This window comes from Hemitrygon akajei, chromosome 17 (assembly GCF_048418815.1).
Source record: "Hemitrygon akajei chromosome 17, sHemAka1.3, whole genome shotgun sequence".
Classification (NCBI taxonomy): Eukaryota; Metazoa; Chordata; class Chondrichthyes; order Myliobatiformes; family Dasyatidae; genus Hemitrygon; species Hemitrygon akajei.
In genome coordinates, this window is record NC_133140.1 from 61,364,192 (window position 1) to 61,387,995 (window position 23,804).

The 23,804-nt window shown below is 41.4% G+C and overlaps 1 protein-coding gene across 1 annotated transcript in view; it reads right to left on the reverse strand.

Annotated features, from left to right (window-relative positions):
• Positions 1–4,992: 4,992 nt before the first annotated feature.
• Positions 4,993–23,804, reverse strand: part of pmfbp1 (polyamine modulated factor 1 binding protein 1) — a 649,032-nt gene continuing 630,220 nt past the window's right edge. Inside the window, exon 41 of the mRNA XM_073070291.1 lies at positions 4,993–5,825. Within this exon, the coding sequence (XP_072926392.1) occupies positions 5,738–5,825 (88 nt within the window). The 3' untranslated portion in view covers positions 4,993–5,737. The remainder of the gene's footprint in view (positions 5,826–23,804) is intronic.

Sequence of the window (23,804 nt, forward strand, 5' to 3'; positions counted from 1 at the left end):
TCTGCACACTCTCTGTCCGCCCACCAGGTCTCAGGGTCTGCACTCTCTCTGTCCACCCTCCAGGTCTCAGGGTCTGCACTCTCTCTGTCCACCCTCCAGGTCTCAGGGTTTTCACACTCTCTGTCCGCCCTCCAGGTCTCAGGGTTTTCACACTCTCTGTCCGCCCACCAGGTCTCAGGGTCTGCACTCTCTCTGTCCACCCTCCAGGTCTCAGGGTCTGCACTCTCTCTGTCCACCCTCCAGGTCTCAGGGTTTTCACACTCTCTGTCCGCCCACCAGGTCTCAGGGTCTGCACTCTCTCTGTCCACCCTCCAGGTCTCAGGGTCTGCACTCTCTCTGTCCACCCTCCAGGTCTCAGGGTCTGCACTCTCTCTGTCCGCCCTCCAGGTCTCAGGGTCTGCACACTCTCTGTCCGCCCACCAGGTCTCAGGGTCTGCACACTCTCTGTCCACCCACCAGGTCTCGGTCTGCACACTCTCTGTCCGCCCACCAGGTCTCAGGGTCTGCACACTCTCTGTCCGCCCTCCAGGTCTCAGGGTTTTCACACTCTCTGTCCGCCCACCAGGTCTCAGGGTTTTCACACTCTCTGTCCACCCACCAGGTCTCAGGGTTTTCACACTCTCTGTCCGCCCACCAGGTCTCAGGGTTTTCACACTCTCTGTCCACCCTCCAGGTCTCAGGGTCTGCACACTCTCTGTCCACCCACCAGGTCTCAGGGTCTGCACTCTCTCTGTCCACCCACCAGGTCTCAGGGTTTTCACACTCTCTGTCCGCCCACCAGGTCTCAGGGTCTGCACTCTCTCTGTCTGCCCACCAGGTCTCAGGGTTTTCACACTCTCTGTCCGCCCTCCAGGTCTCGGTCTGCACACTCTCTGTCCGCCCACCAGGTCTCAGGGTCTGCACACTCTCTGTCCACCCACCAGGTCTCAGGGTCTGCACACTCTCTGTCCGCCCTCCAGGTCTCAGGGTTTTCACACTCTCTGTCCGCCCACCAGGTCTCAGGGTCTGCACTCTCTCTGTCTGCCCACCAGGTCTCAGGGTTTTCACACTCTCTGTCCGCCCTCCAGGTCTCGGTCTGCACACTCTCTGTCCGCCCACCAGGTCTCAGGGTCTGCACACTCTCTGTCCACCCACCAGGTCTCAGGGTTTTCACACTCTCTGTCCACCCACCAGGTCTCAGGGTCTGCACACTCTCTGTCCGCCCTCCAGGTCTCAGGGTTTTCACACTCTCTGTCCGCCCACCAGGTCTCAGGGTCTGCACTCTCTCTGTCTGCCCACCAGGTCTCAGGGTTTTCACACTCTCTGTCCGCCCTCCAGGTCTCGGTCTGCACACTCTCTGTCCGCCCACCAGGTCTCAGGGTCTGCACACTCTCTGTCCACCCACCAGGTCTCAGGGTTTTCACACTCTCTGTCCGCCCACCAGGTCTCAGGGTCTGCACTCTCTCTGTCTGCCCACCAGGTCTCAGGGTTTTCACACTCTCTGTCCGCCCTCCAGGTCTCGGTCTGCACACTCTCTGTCCGCCCACCAGGTCTCAGGGTCTGCACACTCTCTGTCCACCCACCAGGTCTCAGGGTCTGCACACTCTCTGTCCGCCCTCCAGGTCTCAGGGTTTTCACAATGCTCATCCACTCACCAGGTGTCAAGGTTTCCATTGTACACCGTCTACTCACCAGGACTCTGATTTCTCTACTCCCTTTAAACTGAAGTGCTGCTTGTTTTTGGTGTTCCTTTAAACTTAAACCTAGGTATGATGTGGTAAGCAATACAACTTTATTTCCTAATAGTGCTGCAGAATAATTACAAGCTATATTCAGTTTTCAGGGATTTTCTATTTATTTCCTCATAACTTTCAAGGAAAGTTACATTCAATTTACAACAGATTCAGCAATTGGAATAAGAGCATTATTTTTAGTATATCATCTGCCACTCAAAACAGATCATGTCTCCTTTCCCTGCCATCATCAGTTTGCAATTTAACCCCAATAAAAATAATCCACTCATCAAATAGAAATACATTTGACATTTTAATAAGTAAGCTTGATTGCCCAGTTAGGTCTATTGGAGGTCCATGGTACATAGAACTGACAAATCTTAAGTGTCTTCTAATATATTGCTCACTTCAAGGTGATGTCTTAATAAATATGTATACCAAACATGGCAAATTTGACGGTCCTGAATGCATTGTAAGAAGGCAGTCTTCATATCTTACCTCCAATGTGAATCTGACTTGTAATGTCAAGAGACAATGAACTGGTAGGCTGTGTGACTGGCTGCTCTAGCCTGCTCCAGCATCACTGCATTGCTGTGCGGCCTTCTATGCATTATAAGTGTACATATGTGTTTGTATGTGGCCGTTGGTTGCCTAAATGTTATTCAATTACATCCATGTATTCTCTCTACTAATATCAAAGTTGATGCATTTCATTTTGATGCCAAATTGGCAGTGACAAAGGCATAACAGTTCACTAAAAATGCTTTAGGAGAGTTGCAGTGACATCAGAGTAAATGGGCTCCTAGTTAAGTTTCAAGGTACACTGAGCTGGTTAAATCAAGTTTTTATCATCCTATCCACTTTAGATTCAAATAATTGGCCTCAGTTGATTAGCTTCATGAAAGTAAAGGAAAATACTTAAAAGCTTCAACAACCAGTAGAGTTGTTGAACTGCCTGAGGATTTGGTCTTTTTAATCATTTACAATTGTGGCATAAGATCTTTCTTTGATCTAGAAGTTCTTGAAGATAAAAGAATCACAGTTGTATGGCTGAAAAAAGCAAGCAGTGGAGTAAGTTAACAAGCTGAATTTTAAGTCACCACACCATCTACAAAACATAATTAAGGCAGACAAAGTAAATATCATACCTCCTATTCTCTTTTATATGTGAATAAGAAGAGATGGTTACAATTCATGGGGTTGTCTATTCTGGTCTCTCCCTTCAGGAAAAACAGTGGTGTGAAGTTTTCACCAAAATCGAACAACCGCATTTTCCAGAATAACCTTTATTTATCTGCCATAAACACAATCAGACCTCATCTCCCAGGTTTAGAGTAATGGTCTGTATCTTTCAACCTCTGTGATCTTTCATTTGTGCAGTTTTGTCTTGCTAGCTCTTTCCTATGTCAAAAGACTATTTTCTTTGACTATTGTTACATTTATTTCATGCTACCCTATCCTATCTCCCCATGATATTCTATATATTTTCTATTTGCATTATAAAGTGATACATCCATATACAAGGAGAACAGTAGAAATGTTAAGTTACTGCTTTTGATACAGAACATAAAGATATGTGAAGGTGGCTTTCAGAATCAGTATCAGGTTTAATATCACTGGCATATGTCGTGTAATTTGTTGTCTTTGTGGTAGCAGTACAATGCGATACATAATAATAGAAAAAATGTGAATTACAGTAAATACATATATAGTTAAAAAATTTAAGAATTAAAAAAGTATTGAGGCATTGTTCATGGGTTCAATGTTCATCCAGAGGAAAAGAAGCTGTTCCTGAATCATTGAGTGTGTGCTTTCAGCCTTCTGTACCTCCTCCCTGATGGTAACAATGAGAACAAGGCATGACCTGGGTGATGGGGGGTCCTTAATGATGGGCACCATCTTTCTGAGGCATCGCTCCTTGAAGATGTCCTGGATAGTATGGAGTCTGTTGCCCATGATGAAGCTGACGAAGTTTACAGCTCTCTGCAGCTTATTTCGGTGCAATATCCACCCCTACCCCACCCACACCAGATGACGATTCAACCAGTTATAGAACGCTCTTCACGGTACATCTATAGAAATTTGTGTTATTGGTGACAAACCAAATCTCCTCAAACTCCTAATGAAATATAGCTGCTATTATGCCTTCTGTGTAGCTGCATCAATATGTTTGGCTCAGGATAGATCCTTAGAGATATTGATATTCAGGAACTTGAAATTACTCACTCTTTCCACTTCTGATCCCTCTATGAGGACTTGTGTGGTTCTTTGGTGGTTTTCTGAGTGTAAGGTAGTTGCTGTGACACCACTCAACTAGCTGATATACCTTGCTCTTGTACACCCTTCTCGTCACCATCTGAAATTCTGCCAACAATGGCTGTATCATCAGCAAAGTTATAGATGCCATTTGAGCTGCGCCTGGCCATATAGTCATGAGTGTAGAGAGAGTAGAGCAGTGGACCAAGCACACATCCCTGAGGTGCACCAGTGTTGATTGTCAGTGAGGTGGAGATGTTATTTCTGATCTGCGCAGACTGTGGTCTTTTGGTTAGGAAGTCAAGGATCTAGTTGCAGAGAGAGGTACAGAGGTCTGGTTGCTGGAGCTTTTCGATCAGAATTGTAGGAATTATTGTGTTAAATGCTGAGCCGCAGCCAATAAAAAGCATCAATATTTGTATTGTTCAGGTGATCCAAGGCCGGGTGAAGAGCCAAGAGATCACATCTGCTGTAGACCTATTGTGCGATAGGCATATTGCAATGGATCCAGGTTCTTGCTGAGACAGGAGTTAACTCTAGCTATGACCAACCTCTCAAAGCACTCCATCATCGTAGATGTGAGTGGTACTATGTGAAAGTCATTAAGGCATCTCTCCCTGGTCTTCTTGGGCACTAGTTTAACTATTGCCCTTTTGAAGCAGGTGGGAACTCCCGACTGTAGCAACAAGAGATTGAAAATGTCTTTGAACACCCCTGCTAGTTGGTTGGCACAGGTTTTCAGAGCCCTATCCATTGAGGTCTGTTGCCTTGTGAGGGTTCACCCTCTTGAAAGGCAGCCTGATGTTGGCCTCCAAGACGGAGATCTCAGGGTCAGTGGGTGTTGCAGGGATCCTCATAGCTGTAGCTTTGTTCTCCTTTAAAAGCGAGCATCTGGGAGAGAAGCATCACAGCCATTCATGATGTTAGGTTTTGCTTTCAGTATTAGGCTCATAACTATATTATTGCAAAGAGTATTTGCCAAACAAAATGACTTGCACCATTCATCTGTAGAGTTGATCAAATATGCTTTATTTTTCTAATTACAAAACACACAAAATTATGAGCTGACTGTTTATTAACTTGGTCTAAGTGTTTTTATGATTGTTAGGTCATTATTATACAATCAGTGCTTGAAAAAATATAATATTTTAAGATAATTTCTATAGTTTGTAGGCCCTACAAACAGGGCATTCAAGAAAAAGATGTAAACATTTTACATAAAGTCAGTACTGTGCAAAACAGCATTGTTTGTAATGGAAAAAGTTCCAATTTTATCACCACACTTAATGCCAACTATAAAGCATAGTAACATACTTTCTATCTTCATAGTCAATAAGATTTTTTTAACTTAAAAATAACTTTTAAAACATAGACGATGAATGATTCAATTTGGGCTTCAAGCAGGTAGACATCTACCTGATGTTTATTAGTTATTAATAAATAACTAATTGCTAATAAATGAGTTCTTATTCATTTGAAATCTGACTTGGACATGTATTCAATATATAAAGATTAGACAATGAACAAGACTTATTGCTGCATACATAAACCCTACAGGAAAAAGGTAGTTGTCTTCATTTCACAAAACATTGCACCAAAATACAAACTTGTTTTGCATGTATATCATTCTGAATTGTGAACCACCAAACCATACTGTCTCAGAATAGAAGACAACAGTTTGATACACCCCATTCCCTGGAATTGCTCTGGTGCCTGAACAGGGTAAGTGTGCCCACACCGAGGCCTAGTCTGTATTTCTTTTCGAGTATCTAGTTGCAGGTCCAGTTGGCAGCAAGAGATTTGGGTTTTCTTGTGTTTTCTGTGCTGCTGTAGGTTCTTTTCATTGTGCGAAATGAGCTGAGGACAATAAAAACAAACTAAAGTAAGTCTATTTTCCAGATAGTAAACAGAAAATGCATTTTACTAAGAAAAAACAGATTTCTTGTTGCAGAAGAATTATTTTCGATCAGTTATTCAAATGGTAAGCTGGACAAGATGAAATGCATGATACTGAGGTAGCATCAGTGTGTAATGTGGCCTGCCCTTTAACTAATCTCACTGCTATCTCTGCAGAGCACCCTGAGATCAATAAGCAGTAATTTGCCATAGCAAAGTAGCTTGTAGCTCAGGCGATGGTGTCAATTTCTAGCTCCAGGTAAGGAACTTTTGGCACCTTGAAATACAAGTGTTGATTATTATTTCTGGCCATTGAGTATCTGTGTTCCATCCTGGAGAGGTGGTGTGGTTGCTTCTCCAGCAGTTAAATTTGGGAGCCTTAGAGGGTGTCTACAGAAATTCATTGGAATGATCTTTTTGATAATTTGGGAGAGGGGAGGAAGCCACAGGCAGGGAGGCACTCCTGTTCCTTTTGGTCAAGAGAACATTAAAAATGTACACCCTGGTGGGCCAGTTAAAGGCTTGGATCTAGATCCCTTAGGTTTTGTTCAAGCCTGGAGTAAAAATAGTGGAGCTCAGATGATATTACTGGAGGCTTCTCTGCATATTTTAAAAGTTATAGAGTCAGCATAGAAATGGCCCCTCTGAATCCACACCGATCATCAAGCCCCTATTTGCACTCATCCCTTCATTGACCCTGTTTTTTAGATGTTACACAATATGATAATACATTTCCCAGCCCCAGACCATCTCCAGGTTACAGACACCCATACACAAGAACAATCTCACTTGTTTATTCCAAAAAAACAGTAGAGCTAGTTCCTTTGATCTCTCTTCATTTTCACTATTTGTGCGTTCTTATCAGCATTATGTATTTCTCATGCCATTCCTTACAATACCTTGGAGGTATGGTTACCATATGAAGTGATTTTTACATTTTTTTCTGATTTATGGACAAAATCAAGTCAAGTCAACTTTTATTGTCATTTCGACCATAACTGCTGGTACAGTGCATAGTAAAAATGAGACAACGTTTTTCAGGACCATGGTTTACATGACACAGTACAAAAACTAGACTGAACTACGTAATAAAAAAAAACACAGAGAAAGCTATACTAGACTACAGACCTACACAGGACTGCATAAAGTGCACAAAAACAGTTCTGGCATTACAATAAATAATAAACAGGACAGTAGGGCAAGGTGTCAGTCCAGGCTTCGGGTATTGAGGAGTCTGATAGCTTGGGGGAAGAAACTGTTATATAGTCTGGTCGTAAGAGCCCGAATGCTTCGGAGCCTTTTCCCAGACAGCAGGAGGGAGAAGAGATTGTATGAAGGGTGCATGGGGTCCTTCATAATGTTTTTTCCTTTGCGGATGCAGTGTGTAGTGTAAATAGAGAAGAATGTCTGTAAAAATGGAACCAGTTTGTTACTTGGAGACAACCTCTAAGTAGAAAGGGAGCATGGACACTGAGGACACAGTGAATCAAAAGAGTTCACAGGAACCTGTCTAGTTAAGTTTCCAGAAAGAGTGGCAAACTTTTTGTTTAATTGTGTTCTTTATGACTAGTGTTTTTTAAAGCTGCATCAAATCCAGAGTGGCAATCATTTTGTTCTCTTTTACACATGTATGAAAGAATGACAATAAAAAAATCTTGAATCTTGAAACATCATTTAGTGAGTCAGATGTCGAACCATTAGAATTTCTGCAGTCAGACTGTGAACGATCTGTATTTTTCACATTATATAACATATATAATATGAAAAGAAATGATCCCAACACTGACCCCTGTGGAACACCACTAGTCACCAGCATCCAACCCTTTATTCCCACTCCTTGCTTCCTGCCAGTCAGCCAATCTTCTATCCATGCTAGTATCTTTCCTGTATTACCATGGGCTCTTACCTTGTTAAGCAGCCTCATTTGCAACACCTTATCAAAGGCCTACTGAAAATTCAAATAAACAAAATCAATTGACTCTCCTTTGTCTATCCTGCCTGTTATTTCCTCAAAGAATTCTAACAGATTTGTCAGGCATGATTTCCCCTTAAGTAAACCATGCTGACTTTGGCATATTTATCAAGTGCCTCCAAGTACCCTGAAATTTCATTTTTAATAATGAACTCTAACATCTTCCCAACCATTGAAGACAGGCTAACTGGCCTATAATTCCCTTTTCTCTGCCTTTCTCACTTCTTAAAGAGAGGTGTGACATTTACAAAATTTCAGTTCTCTGGAACCATTCCAAAATCTAGGGATTCTTGAAAGATCTCTACCAATGCCTCCACAAGTTTTTCAGCTACCTCTTTCAGAATGCTGGGATGTAGTCCATCTGATCCAGGTGACTTATCTACTTTCAGACCTTGCAGCACCTTCTCCTTAGTAATCACAACTATACTCATTTCTGCCCCCTGACACTTTCGAATTTCTGGCATACTGTTACTGTCTTCCACAGTGAAGAATGATGCAAAATACTTCTTAAATTCATCTGCCATTTCCTTGTCCCTGGTGACTACTCCATTTTCATTTTCCAACAATCTGATATCCACATTCGCCTCTCTTTTACTCTTTATACATATATCTGAAAAAAATGTTTGTATATTCTTTTATATTATTGGTTAGCTTATGTTCATATTTCATATTTTCTCTCCTTATGATTTAGTTGCCTCTTGTTGGTTTTTGAAAGCTTCCCAATCCTCCAACTTCTCACTAATTTTTACTTTGACCAGGAGCTAGTCTGGACATTAGAAGTTTGGAGAGGAAGGAATTTCAATCAGGCCTATTGACTGAGGATAAAAGGCAGGAGCAGTTCACAGCAGTGTAATAGAGCTTTGACCAGCTGCCAATTGGTATATCGGATTAATTAGTAAGAGCAAATTAAAGGAAGGCAGAGGCAAGTGCAGTGACTGTCATCTGAGTGGACAGAGTCAGAGTGGTGATGTTAAGGTGTTAGCTCTTCGAGGCTTCAATGAAGAGAAGCTTCACTCAGGGGGAAAAAAAAGCTCAAGTTTTTTCCTTTTCTTTATATCTGCTCAGCTAAGTAGAGATAACAGGCAGGATAATGCAATGCTCCTCTTGCGGGGTGTGGGAAGGCAGGGAGACCGCCAGTATCCCTGACCACTACAACTGCGAAAAGTGCATCCAGCTGTAGCTTCTAACAAGCCGCATTAAGGAGCTGGAGCTGGAACTGGATGATCTCCGGTTCATTCAGGAGGCTGAATGCATTAGTCTTTGCTGTGGAAGACACCAGCAGTATGGTGGAAGTTCCAGGTGTCAGGGGCATGATGTGTGTGAAGTTACCATAACTAGAGAGAAGGTTCTTGGGAAACTGAAAGGTCTGAAAGTAGATAAGTCATCTGGACCAGATGGAATGCACCCCAATGTTCTGAAAGAGGTGACTGAAGAGATCATGGAGACATCAGTAATGATCTTTTAAGAATCACTAGATTCTGGAATGCTTCTGGAAGACTAGAATATTGCAAATGTCACTTCTGTCTTCAAGAAGGGAGAGAGACTGAAGAAAGGAAACTATAGGCCAGTTAGTCTGAAAGTGTTTGGGAAGATGTTGGAGTCGATTATTAAGGATGAGGTCGCAGGGTTCTTGGAGGCACCTGAAAAAGCAGGCCATAGTTTCCATGGTTTCCTCAAGGGAAAATCTTGCCTGACATATCTGTTGAAACTCTTTGAAGAAGTAACAAGCATTTTGATTTTGTGTACTTGGATTTTCAGAAGGCCTTTGACAATGTGCCATACATGAGGCTACTTAATAAGTTACAAGCCCATAGTATTGCATGAAAGATTCTAGCATGGATAAAGTAGCGGCTGATTGGTTGGAGGCGAAGAGAGGGAATAAAGGGATCCTTTCCTGACTGGCTGCTAGGGACTAGGGGAGTTCCTCAGGGGTCTGTGTTGGGCCAATTCTTTTACATTGTATGTCAATGATTTGGATGATAGAACTGATGGCTTTGTTGCAAAGTTTGCTTACAATATGAAGATAGCTAGAGGGGCTGATAGTTTTGAGTAAGTAGAGAGGCGACAGAAAGACTTAGACAGATTAGAAGAATGGCAAAGAAATAGCAGATGGAATACAGTGCCAGAGAAGTGTACAGTTTATTGTGTATTGTGTAAGTGTATTGTGCACAGTTCTGGTCACCGAATTATAGGAAAGATATCAACAAAATAGAGAGAGTACAGAGAAGATTTACTAGAATGTTACCTGGGTTTCAGCACCTAAGTTACAGGGAAAGAGTGAACAAGTTAGGCCTTTATTCTTTGGAGCGTAGAAGGTTGAGGGGGACTTGATAGAGGTATTTAAAATTATGACGGGGGTAGATAGAGTTGACGTGGATAGGCTTTTTCCATTGAGAGTAGATGGAGAGTCAAACAAGAGGACAAGAGTTGAGACTTAGGGGGCAAAAGGTTAAGGGTAACACGAGGGGGAATTTCTTTACTCAGAGAGTGGTAGCTGTGTGGAATGAGCTTCCAGTAGAAGTGGTAGAGGCAGGTTTAGTATTGTCATTTAAAGCAAAATTGGATAGGTATATGGACAGGAAAGGAATGGAGGGTTATGGGCTGAGTGCGGGTCAGTGGGATTAGGTGAGAGTAAGCGTTCAGCACAGACTAGAAGGGCTGAGATGGCCTGTTTCTGTGCTGTAGTTGTTATATGGTTATAAGTGTCTGGCCATCGACTTTAGTAGAAGAAATGAAAGGATTGACTATTTTCTAAATAGAAAGAAAACAGAAAAAACTGAGTTGCAAGGAGACTTGGGAGTCCTTGTGCAGGTTCCCTAAGGTTAATTTGCAGGTTGAGTCTGTGGTGAGAAAGGCAAATGTGATGTTAGCATTCATTTCCAGAGGATTAGAATGTAAAAGCAGGGATGTAATGTTGAGACTTCATGAAGCTTCTGAATACTTGGAGTATTGTGAGCAGGTTTAAGCCCTTTATCTTAGAAAGGATTTGCTGAAACTGGAGAGGGTTCAAAGGAGGTTGACAAAAATGATTCCAGGATCGAAAGGCTTGTCATATGAAGTACTTCTCATGCCTCTGAGCCTCTATTCACTAGAATTCAGAAGAAAGAGGGGTGACCTCATTGAAACCTATCAAATGGTGAAGGGGATTGATAGAATGGATGTGGAGAGTATGTTTCCTATGGTGGGAGAGTCTAAGACCAGAGGACACAGCCTCATAATAGAGGGGTGTCCTTTTAGAATGGAGATGAGGAGGAATTTCTTTAGCCAGAGGGTGGTGAATCTGTGGAATTCTTTGCCACAGGCAGTTGTGGAGGCCAAGTCTTTATGTATATTTAAGGCAGAAGTTGATAGATTCTTGATTGTTCAGGGCATGAAGGGATACAGGGAAAAGGCAGGAGATTGGGGCTGAGAGGAAAATCGGATCAGCCATCATGAAGTGGTGGAACAGACTTGATGGGCCAAATGGCCTAATTCTGCACCTATATATTATGGTCTTATTATATACCCTCACTTTTCATTTTATGCTGTCTTTGACTTCCCTTGTCAGCCACAGTTGCCTCATCCTTCCTTTAGAATACTTCTCTTTGGGATGTATCTATCCTGTGCCTTCCAAATTGCTCCCCAAAACTCAAGCCATTGTTGTCTGCTATCATCCCTGCTTGTGTCCCCTTCCAATCAACTTTGGCCAGCTCCTATCTCATGCCTCTGTAATTCCCTTTACTCCACTGTAATATTACTGGGTAGTATTGTAGTATTATGTAAATCATGTAGCTCCTCTGTCTCTCTCAAATTGCAGGGTGAATTCTATCATATTATGATCACTGCTTCCTAAGGGTTCCTTTATCTTAAGCTCACTAATTAAATTTGGTTCATTACACAACACCCAATTTAGTATTACCTTTTCCTTAGTGGGTTTAACTACAAGCTGCTTTTAAAATGCCATCTTATAGGTATTCTACAAATTCTTTCTTTTGGAATCCAGCACCAACCTGATTTTCCCAATCTACCTGCATATTGAAGCCCCCCATTACAATTACAACATTGCCCTTTTTACATACCTTTCCTATCTCCCGTTGTAATTTGTACCAAACATCCTAGCTACTGTTCAGAGGCTGTATTTAACTCCCAGCAAGGTCATTTTACCCTTGCAGCTTCTTAATTCTGCCCACAAAGATCCTGCATCTTCCAATCCTATGTCACCTCTAAGGATTTGATTTCATTTTTTGCCAACTGAGCCACCCCACCCTCTCTGCCTGCCTACCTGTCCTTTTGATACAATGTGTATTCTTAGATGTTAAATTCCCAACTATGATCTTCTTTCAGCCATGACTCAGTGATGCCAAAGTCAATCAAATCAATTTTCCCTAATGTATTCCTAATTTTGTTTTGCTGAGTTTAAGGATTGTAATGTACAAATACACAAACCTAATTTGAAGGATTTAAACATTATTTGTTACTGCCTTTGTGCATGGGAAATGACATCTCATGAATTTGATTGAGTTTTTTGAAGAATATACCAAGAGGACGAATGAGGGCAAGACAATAAATGTTGTGCATGTGGACTTAAGCAGGTCCTTTGACAAAGACATGCTTGGTAGGCTGGTGTAGAAAGTACGTGCTAGTCAATTGGATACAAAATTGATTTAGTTGATTTTCGGATTGGAGATTTGTGCCAGTATGGTGCAGGGATCTGTGCTGGCATCTGTTGTTTTGTCATATATGGTAATAATTTAGTTGAGAATGTAGGCAGATTGACACACCAAGCACTGGGGGAACTCAGCAGGCCAGGCAGAATCCATGGAGGGAGGTACGTTTGTAGATAGTTGACATTTCAGTCAAGATTTGTCATCCGGACTGATCCAGATGAAGAAGTCCCGATCTGAAATGTTGATGGTCCACCTACCTCCATAGATGCTGCCTGACCTGCTGAGTTCCTTCAGCATATTATATGTTGTTTATGATTCCGGCATCTGCTGTTTCCTATGTAGATCAGTAAGTCTGTGCATAATAACAAATTGATGGTACAGTGGATAATAAAGAAGGTTGTCTATGATAGTAACACAATATTGATCAGTTAGAAAAATGGGCAAAGGAATGGCAGATGGAATTTAGCTTATGGAAGTGCAAAGTGATGCATTTGGCAAGTAAAACAGTGAATGACAAGGCCTTGGGAAGTGTTGTTGAATAGAGAGGCCTAGGAATATGAGTACCTAGTTCTCCAAAAGTGGTGGGTGACACATGTAACCAGGGTGATGAAGAAGGCATACTGGCTTCATTAGCTGAGGCAGTGATGTCAACAGTTAGGATGTCATGTTATAGTTGTACAAAATGCTGATTAGGCTGTGATTGGAGTTTTGTGTGCAGCTCTGGTCAATTTGTTACAGGAAAGATGTGACTAAGTAGAGATGGTGCAGAAAGGAATCACAGGATAGTGCCTGTCTTGGTGAGCTTGAGTTATAAGCAGGGGTTGGATAGGCTGACTCTGTTTATCTCTGGAGCAAAGATGCCAGAGGGCTGAGATGAGAAAAGCTATATACAATTACTAGAGGCATACATAGGGGAGACAGTGAGAGATTTTTTTTCCCATGGTACAGATGTCTAAAACTAGAGGTCATCAGTTTAAGGAGAGAGGGAAGAGATTTAAAGGTAATTTCAGGGGTAAACATTTTGCTTTCAGAGTGATTGGTATCAGGAATGAGCTGTAAGAGGAGATGTTGAAGGCAGGTACTATAACAATTATGAGGCATTAAATCAAGTATTTGAATGAACGAGGCAGAGAGGAAAATGAAGTTAATGTGGTAATTGGGATTGTATATTTAGGCGTATGGGCTGAATGGCCTTGTTTCCATGCTGAACAACTCTTAGAACTGAGTTTATGATAGAAAGAGCAGACTCAGAAATAAAAACTTTATTTTGCTTATAACAGTGAACGGGTAAGCTGTGACGTTTATATTGTGACTACAGGATACAGGTAGATTGGTGATGCTAGAAGTAGGCAAATAGGGTTTAATGTGCAAAAGTGTAAGGTCATGAACTTCATTAAGGAGAATCAAAAAGTAGATTTTATAGAGAGAGAGAGAGGGAGAGAGAGAAAATGAATGAGTGGGGTACAGACTTGTTGTGCTAAGGCTTGGTGATCTACATTCTTTGGAGAATGAAGGGTTATCTCATTGAAACCTAAGATCCTGAGGGGCTTAGAATAAATGTAAACTCATTTTCACTACTGGGAGAGTTTTGAATGTGGTGATATAGTTCAAATGTAATTTAAATCCAAGATATGTAGCAATTTCTTCTTGAAGAGGGTGGTAAATCTCTCAAATTCTGTATCCCAGAGGTTTATGGAAGCTGGACCCACAATTAAGTTGAGGTGGTTAATTTTTGAAAGATCATGAGGTTGAGGTCTATGTAAACCTGGCACACAATCACAGATGGAGTTTGAGGGCTGGATAGATCAGCCATGGTCATAAAGAATTATGAGGCAGGTTTGAGGGACATGGTGCCCTACTCCAGCTGGTATTATTTTTCTGTTTTTCTGTTTGGTACAGAGTATAAAAATAAAGTGACAGTTATCTGTGCAGCTAAAACATAATCACGGTCTATATCTTTAATGCCGGAAAGAGACAGTGTACATCCTTTGCATGTCCACTCTATCTAGGCCTTTCATTGAAGGTTACCGAGTATTGAAAGGCCTAGATATATTTAAAGTGGAGGTTGATGGGTTCTTAGCTAGTAAGGGAATCAAAAGGGAGAAGGTAGAAGAATGAGTTTTGGAGGGATAATAATCAACCATGATGGAAAGGCAGAGCAGGCTCGATGGGCTGACTGGCCTAATTATGCTCTTATGTTTTATGGTCTTACCTTTCTCATGCTTTCTCCTATTTCTGACACTATGCTGTTATAAATTGCCCATGATGATAAAACTATTTCTGTAATTGATATTTCATGAATAATCATGAATATCTTACACTGTTCAGGTAAAGCTATCATATAATACAGAAAGAGTTGTATGACAATTAGTTTCTTTTAAAATCTCAGGATTTGTTTGCATAATATGTTCAGCACTAAATAGAACTACAAGTGATTTGCACCAGTGTTTGTTACAGGTAAATGATGCTTTATTGCTTTTGGATGAGTTTGATGTAAATTATGAAAGGCAGTTGCAAATAAGAGGAGTGCTATTAACTCAGACAGATTTGTTTAACAGCTTGTCTAAGTGCCCATCATTATTATAATGTATGCAGGCGTTTGATATTAAAGTGCTCAACATGGTGAAAGCATCATTTGTTGAGTTTAAAATAGACAGCATAGATAAGTCACCAGTTCTAAAATGCGAGCACTTTCTGAGATGGTATAATTGCAGCAATATTCAAATGAAACATTTAGAAAATGTCACAGTTTTTGTGAAATCTAATTGTTTTTTTCATGGTTTGTGATCATCAAAGTGAGTGTGAGCTGGAAAAATAGAATGCGTTTGGTTTTGCTGACAGTATTAATATCTGTGGGTTAGTTATGACATGAACATGTTACTGCATGAAACTCCCTACATTGGAATCAGAGTGCAAATGAGGTTTCCAGAAAATTCTCAAGAGACAGATGTCCATATCTTAATCTTCTACTCCTAAAGTTGAATATATTCCAATTACATTCAAATTTTCTCTGTAATATTCTGTGGGTGAGCTGTGATATAGGTTATTACTTATAGATCAAATTTTGTGTGTAACACTTGACTGTTGAGCACATACAGTAGACAGGAATGATATAAAGTGGTATGAAATCCAATTACTCTTGAAAAATGCAAACCAGAATTGAGTTCCTAGATTATGAATTAGTACTTTTCAATCTGCTTTCTAGCATGACTCTAAAGTTCTTTATTAAGTGCAGAATTGGGTCAGATATTACTCCTGAATGATTAGAGGAATGAAGATCTGACAGTTATATATCATCACAGAAGTGAGAAGCAGGAAATTTGGTCAAACATGCTCCAAACCAGCCTTCTGCTACCTTTTTATTTCATCCTGTCATTATGTCCTTCTATTTCTTTAACACTTATGTATTACTAGCTGCATTTTAAATGTACCTATTCCATTTGCCTCAACTCTGTAAGTGTAGTTTCCCTTTTAATTCACTTCAAATTTTAAGGAGATTCTAATATTTATGACTCCTTTTTGGGGCTCTCTCATCTACACTATGCTTATTCTATCAAACCCCTTCCATATTTTAAATAATTTTATCAGGTCTTCCCTTTAGCAAAAAAAAATCATACTGTATACAGTTTTCCTTAGGAGATAATCACTCATTCTGGTATAATCATAGTAAATTATCTTTGCTTCTTTCCCCATGACTCTAAATTCTTATTGTAACACATGGAATAGAATTCAGTTCTGTACTTCCAGCTGTATTTGCATCCAGAATCCTGAGGACTACCTAAAGATCTCAATAGGAAATGCACTAATGCCCAGAACATCTAATACAGAATCTCATTGGCTTCACCAATCCACAAATGCAGCTCTTTCTTTATCAGGCTTACTCATTTGTGAACCAAACTAACTAAAGTGGAATCCTGAATATTTGTACTTCAATCATTCTCAATCAAAATGTGAAAATTTATTAGATGTCAAAGCCAATTTAGCAGAATAGAATGGTTAGATTTGTTGTCGAACCTGTAGGAATTAAATCTTGATTAAAAATTATATTGACAAGAAAATTAAGAAATTCATCATTTGTGAAACAAAAGTTTCAGAGTATAATAGATACCAAGATTGAGAATAAGAGAAATAATAATCAAAATATTGAATATTATCCAATACCTGCACTAGAATTACAAACAAATCGGAATTTTTATTACTGGAGAGTTGGGGAAGAGGATAAGAGCACCATGATGGAAGATGAATGCTTTTCCAGGAATTCAGTGATATTATGTTTAGATGTCATGCAATGTAACAGTTCTGATAAAAAGACAAATAGCAGGGTTCTGTCAATACAGCCAAGGTTTTGTTTTTGGTGTTCTGAATATTTGCCCATTGGCCTTCCTTTATTAAAGTTTATTCAATGCTCTTACTAAAGCCAGAAAATATCTTTAAATCATTAAACAATATTGGAGAAAACTGAGATCTCACTGTACTTTAGCAAAATTCAAAAGATGAAAATAGAAGCCTCAATCTAACAGTGAATTAAAGTGGAGGGATTAAGTAATTTCCCGTGATTAGGCTAGGGTTAGATAGGTGGGTTGCAGGGCTGTGTGCCCATTCTGTGCTGTATCTCTAATTAATTAATTTTAAAAATCTATGTCCAGGTGCCTTTTAAGTATTTTTAATATACCTGGCTCAACCACTTCCTTTGGCTGTTCATTCCATATACGGACCACACTGTAAGTTGCCCCTCAGGTTTCTTATAAAACTTCCCCTCTCACCTTCAACCTATGTTCTCTAGTTTGTGATTACCCAACCCTTTGAAAATGACTGTGCGCATTAACCTCATTATTGTGTTCTAAAATAACTTGCTCACTTAGGATTTTACACATTTCTCCTACACCCAATGATTAATTTCACCCATAACACTGTGGTTGGTGACCGAAATTTAAATGGAATGAAGAGATGGATAGAGTGAGACAGATCAGCTGGTTGAATGGTATCGCAACAACTTTGCACTTAACATCAGCTAGACTGAGGAACAGTTTGAGGATTTCAGGAAGAAAAGTCAGGGGAACACATGATAGTCCTTTCTGAGGGGTCAGCAGTGGAAAGGATGAGGGGCTTCAAGCTTCTGGGCATCAATGTCTCAGAAAATCTATCCTGGGCCCAGTGCATCGATGTAGTCACGAAGAAGATATGCCAGTGGTGCTACTTCACAGGGATTTGAAAAGATTTAGTATGTCACCAACGACTTGCAAATTTCTGCAGATGTGTGGTGGGGAGTATTGTGACAGGCTGCATCACTGTGTGGTGTGGAGGCTGCGGAGGGCTGTAAACTCAGCCAGCTCATCACTGGCGCAATCCTTACCACCGTCAAGGGCATCTTCAAGAGGCAGTGCCTCAAGAAGGCGTCATGCATCATTAAGGACCCTCACCATCTCAACGCTACCATCAAGGAGGTATGATTATTTATTTATCATAACATATGGTATAGTGAATTTTTATGTCTTGAACTGTACTGCTGCTGCAAAACAACAAAATTCATGACATATGTCAGTGATAATAATCATGATTCTGCCCTAGCCTACTTTACCTCTCTCTATAACTCAGTTCCCTGATTCCTGGCAACACCCTTGTAAATCTTTTTGCAGTATTTTCAGCCTAACGGCCTCTTTCCTGTAGCAAAACACAAAGGCCAGCTGTTTCCATGCTGTCTAACTGTGACACTACATAACGAGTGTTTCCAGGCCCGAAACATCGATTCTTTATTCTTTTCCATTGATGCTGCCTGACCTGCTGAGTACCTCCAGCATTAGAACATAGAAATTTACAGCACATTACAGGCCCTTCAGCCCACACTGTTGTGCCGACCATGTATCTACTCTAGAAACTGCCTAGAATTTCCCTAGCGCATAGCCCTCTATTTCTCTAAGCTCCATGTACCTATCTAAGAGGCTTGAAAAATACCCTATAGTATCCGCTTCCATCACTGCTGTTGGCAGTGTATTCCATGCACCCACCACTCACTGTGTGAAAAACTTACCCCTGACATCCCTTTGCTACCTATATCCAAGCACCATAAAACCATGCCCCCTCATGCTAGTCATTTCCGCCCTGGGAAGAAATATCTGGCTATCCACAAGATCAATGCCCCTCATCATCTTATACACCTCTGTCACCTCTCATCCTCTGTTGCTCCAAGGAGAAAAGGCTAAGTACACTCAACCTATTCTCATAAGGTATGCTCTCCAATCCAGGCAACATCCTTGTAAATCTCTTCTGCACTCTCTCTATAGTATCCACATCCTTCCTGTAGTGAGGTGACCAGAACTGAACACAGTACTCCAAGTAGGGTCTGACCAAGGTCTTATATAGCTGTGACATCACCTCACGGCTCTTGAACTTAATCCCATGGTTGATGAATGCCAACACACCAAACGCCTTCTTAACAAAACTGTCAACCTGCGCAGCAGCTTCGAGTGTCCTCAACATGGAGCTCAAGATCTCTCAGATCCTCCACACTGTCAAGAGTCTTACCATTTCTATTATATTCTGTCTTCAAATTGGACCTACCAAGAATGAACCACTTCGCACTTATCGGGCATTTTGTATGTGTTACTCTGGATTTCCAGCTTTTGCAGAATCTCTTGTGTATGTCTAAACATGAATTTATTAATTTATATATGTTATCTAATGTATAATGTCCAGAAAATAAAACTGCAGACCTCAGAGTAAGACTGCAGTACCAGAGGGACATCTGAGACATTATGTACTCTTCCTCAGAGAGAGTTGGCACACCCCCAGCTATCCAGACACAGCAATCCAACCTGAGGGGTTCACCATCCACAGCATGGACCAGACCGTAGCACCAGGTTACGGCAGAGGAGGGGGCATTTGCTTCATGATTAACTCTTCATGGTTCACGGATGTGACGGTTCGGTCTCAGTCCTGTTTCCCCAACTTGGAACATCTGACAGCTAAGTGTCATCAAGTGTTCTATCTTCTGAGTGAGTTCTCTGCTCTCATTCTAGTGCTGGTGCACATTCTACTCTTGGGTAACATCAGCCTGCCTCTGGAAGAGCTAAGCACTGTAATCAATAATCACGAGCCAATGCACTCTGATGCCTTCCGATCATCAGGTGGTATTCAGCCAGGCCAGCTTGAAGAAGTCTCTGAAGAAGTCTCTACTACAACCAACATGTCACCTGCAGAACCAGATGAACCAACACATTTGACAACTGTTATATCACCAACAAGAATGCTTACCATGCCATCCCACGCTCACACTATGGCAACTGCGATCACCTGGCTGTACTTCTACTCTGAGCATAAAGGCAGAGACTAAGAACCACAGCACTAATGGTGAGGCATGGCAAAGATTTGGTCAAGGAGGGTGCAGAAGCGTCTACAGGGCTACTTTGTATTGGTGGACTAGACCATATTCAATGATTTATCTTGGAATGGAATGAAAATGCCGAGGCCATCACTGATCTCATCGAGAGCTGTGTGTGCCTTGAAGGACATCCCAAATCAGAAGGTCTGGATGAACCAAGAGATTCACAGTCTGCCAAGTGTTTGACCTGTGGCTTTAAAAAAATGGTGATATAGAATCCTGCAGAAAATCCATGCACAACCTATGGAGGCCATTGTGAGAGTGAGAAGGCAACTCCAAGTGAAACTACAGATAAAATTGGATGAATGACAGATGTGGCAAAGGTTTCATGCTGTTACTTCCTAGAAGGTGAAACCTAACAGCATAAATGCACGTGATGCTTCACTCCTTGATGAGTTCAATGCCTTTATGTGTCTTTTGAAAGGGAGAATAATACGGCACCTGTGTGAATCTTTCCAGTATCCACTGACCCTATGATCTCTATCTTGGAGGCTGATATCGGAACATCCTTTGAGAGGATCCTGACTGTGTACCTGTCTGGGTCCTGGAGACCCATACTGGCCAACTGGCTAATGTATTCAAGGACATCTTCAACCTCTCTCTGCTTTGGTCTGAGGTTCTTAAGTGCTTCAAAGGCCAGAAAATCATTTCAGTGCCCAAGGAATGCAGAGTGAACTGCCTCACTGACTCTTCCTCAGTCGACTATAATGAAATGCTTCCAAAGGTTGATTATGGCTCGAATAAACTCTTTCCTGAGCAAGGACCTGGACCTGTTGAAATTCACCTATTGCAAACAGGTCTACATAGATGCAATCTCACTGGTTCTCTGCTGTAATTCACCTATACAATTGCAAGACATACTCACTACAGCTCACCATTCAACACCACCATTTCCTCAGGACTAATCAACAACCTTCAAAACCTGGGCCTCTATACCCATGTCTACAATTGCTTACTATTTACAATTTGTGTCGTAAATGCACCTTTTTATTTGTTACTTTATTTCTGGTAATATTACTTTATGTGTAATGTGTGTGAGTTATACGTACTGTACTTTGAATCGTCTGAAGGAGCATTGTCTCATTTGGCAGTATACATGTGTACAGTTGAATGACAATAAACTGAACTTGATCTTGAATTCAATCCCTAACTTCCTTATTGGGAGACTAGTCAGTGCAGATAGATAGTAACGTTTCCTCCTTGCTGACAGTCAACATAGATGCACCCTAAGGATGTATGCTTAGCCCACTGCTCTATTCTCCCTACTCTCATAATTGTGTGGCTAAGCACAGCTCAAATGCCATCTGTAAATTAACCAATGGCACCATTGTCCTCGGTAGAATCTCTGATGACAACGAGGAGGCATACAGGACCAAGATAGATAGGCTGGTTGAGTTATGTTGCAATAACAACCTTACATTCAATGTCAGCAAGACCGAAGAATTGTAGACTTCAGGAGAGAGAAGTTGGGAGAACAAACACCAGTGCTCATTGAAGGGTCAGCGGGGTGGAAAGAGTTAGCATCTTCAAGTTCCTGGGTTTCAACATCTCGGGCCCAAATACATTGAAGTAATCATGAACAAGGCACACCAGCAGCTATACTTTGTTCAGAGTTTGAGAAGATTTGCTATGTCAACAAATTTCTAAGGATGTATGTATAGTGGAGAGCATCTGACCGGTTGCATCAAAGTTCAAAGTAAAATTTACTATCAGAGTGCATACATTTCACCTCATACAACCCTGAGATTCTTTTTTTGCCTGGTATGGAGGCTCCCAAGCACAGGATTGAAAGAGGTTGCAGAGAGCTGTAGACTCGGCCAGCTCCACCATGGATATAGTCCTCCCCACCTTTGAGGATGTCTTGAAAAGTCATCCTTCAGAATCAGATTCAGAATCAGGTTATCACCGGCACATGATGTGAAATTTGTTAATATAGCAGCAGCAGTACAATGCAGTACATAATATAGAAGAAAAAAACAAAATAAAATAATAATAATCATAATAATAAATAACTAAATCAATTACAATATGTGCATATTGAATAGATTAAAATTGTGCAAAAAACACTAATACTATACATTAAAAAAGTGAGGTAGTGTCTAAGGGTTCAATGTCCATTTAGGAATTGGATGGCAGAGGGGAAGAAGTTGTTCCTGCATTGCTGAGTGTGTGCCTTCAGGCTTCTGTACCTCCTACCCGATGGCATCAGCGAGGAAAGGGTATGCCCTGGGTGTTGGATGTCCTTAATAACAGATACTGCCTTTCTGAGACACCGCTCCTTGAAGATGTTCTGGGTACTACATAGGCTAGTACACAAGATGGAGCCGACTAAATTTATAATCCTCTGCAGTTTCTTTTGGTCCTGTGCAGTAGCCCCTCCATACCAGACAGTGATGCAGCCTGTCAGAATGCTCTCCACGGTAAAACTATAGAAGTTTTTGAGCGTATTTGTTGACATACCAAATCTTTTCAAACTCCTAATAAAGTATAGCCACTGTCTTGCCTTCTTTGTAACTGCATTGATATGTTGGGAACAGGATAGATCCTCAGAGATCTTGACACCCAGGAACTTGAAACTGCTCACTCTCTCCACTCTGATCCCTCTATGAGGGTTGGTATGTGTTCCTTTGTCTTACTTTTCTAGAAGTCCACAATCAGCTCTTTCATCTTACTGACTTTGAGTGCCAGGTTGTTGCTGCGACAGTACTCCAGTAGTTGGCATATCTCACTCCTGTACACCCTCTTGTCACCACCTGAGATTCAAGATTGAAGATTCAAAAACTTTATTGTCATTCCAGCCATACAATGGTTGTATCATCAGCAAATTTACAAATGGTATTTGAGCTACGCTTAGCCACACAGTCATAGGTATATAGGGAGTAGAGCAGTGGGCTAAGCACACACCCTTGAGATGCACCAGTGTTGATTATCAGCGAGGAGGAGATGTTATCACCAATCCACCCAGATTGTGGTCTTCCACTTAGGAAGTCGAGGATCCATTTGCAGAGGGAGGTACAGAGGTCCAGGTTCTGCAACTTCTCAATCAGGATTGTGGGAATGATGTTATTAAATGCTGAGCTATAGTCGATGAACAGCATCCTGATGTAGGTGTTTGTGTTGTCTAGGTGGTCTAAGGCTGAGTGAAGAGCCATTGAGATTGCATCTGCTGTTGACCTATTGTGGTGATAGGCAAATTGCAATGGGTCCAGGTCCTTGCTGAGGCAGGAATTCATCTAGTCATGACCAACCTCTCAAAGCATTTCATCACTGTGGATGTGAGTGCTTCTGGGCGATTGTCATTTAGGCAGCTCACATTATTCTTCTTAGGTACTGGTATAATTGATGCCTTTTTGAAGCAAGCGGGAACTTACACCCATTGCAGTGAGAGATTGAAAATGTCCTTGAATACCCCCATCAGTTGGTTAGCACAGCTTTTCAGAGCCTTACCAGGTACTCCATCAGGACCTTCTGCCTTGCGAGGGTTCACTCTCTTTAAAGACAGTCTAACATCGGCCTCTGAGACAGAGATCACAGGGTCATCAGGTGCAGCAGGGATCTTCACAACTGTAGTTGTGTTCTCCCTTTCAAAGCATGCATAGAAGGCATTGAGTTCATCTGGTAGTGAAGTATCACTGCCATTCATGCTATTGGGAATTTGCTTTGTAGCAAGTAATGTCTTGCAAACCCTGCCAGGGTTGTTGTGCATCCGATGTTGCCTCCAACCTCGTTCAAAATTGTCTCTCCACCCTTGAAATAGCTCTCCGCAAATCATACCTGGTTTTCTGATACCGGCTGGTGGTGTAGCAATGGTCCAGTGTGTTGTTTAGAACATAGAATAGTACAGCACAGTACAGGCCCTTCAGCCCACAATGTTGTGCCGACCCTTAAACCTTGCCTTCCATATATCCCCCACCAAGGAATGTCTAGTAGTCTCTTAAATTTCA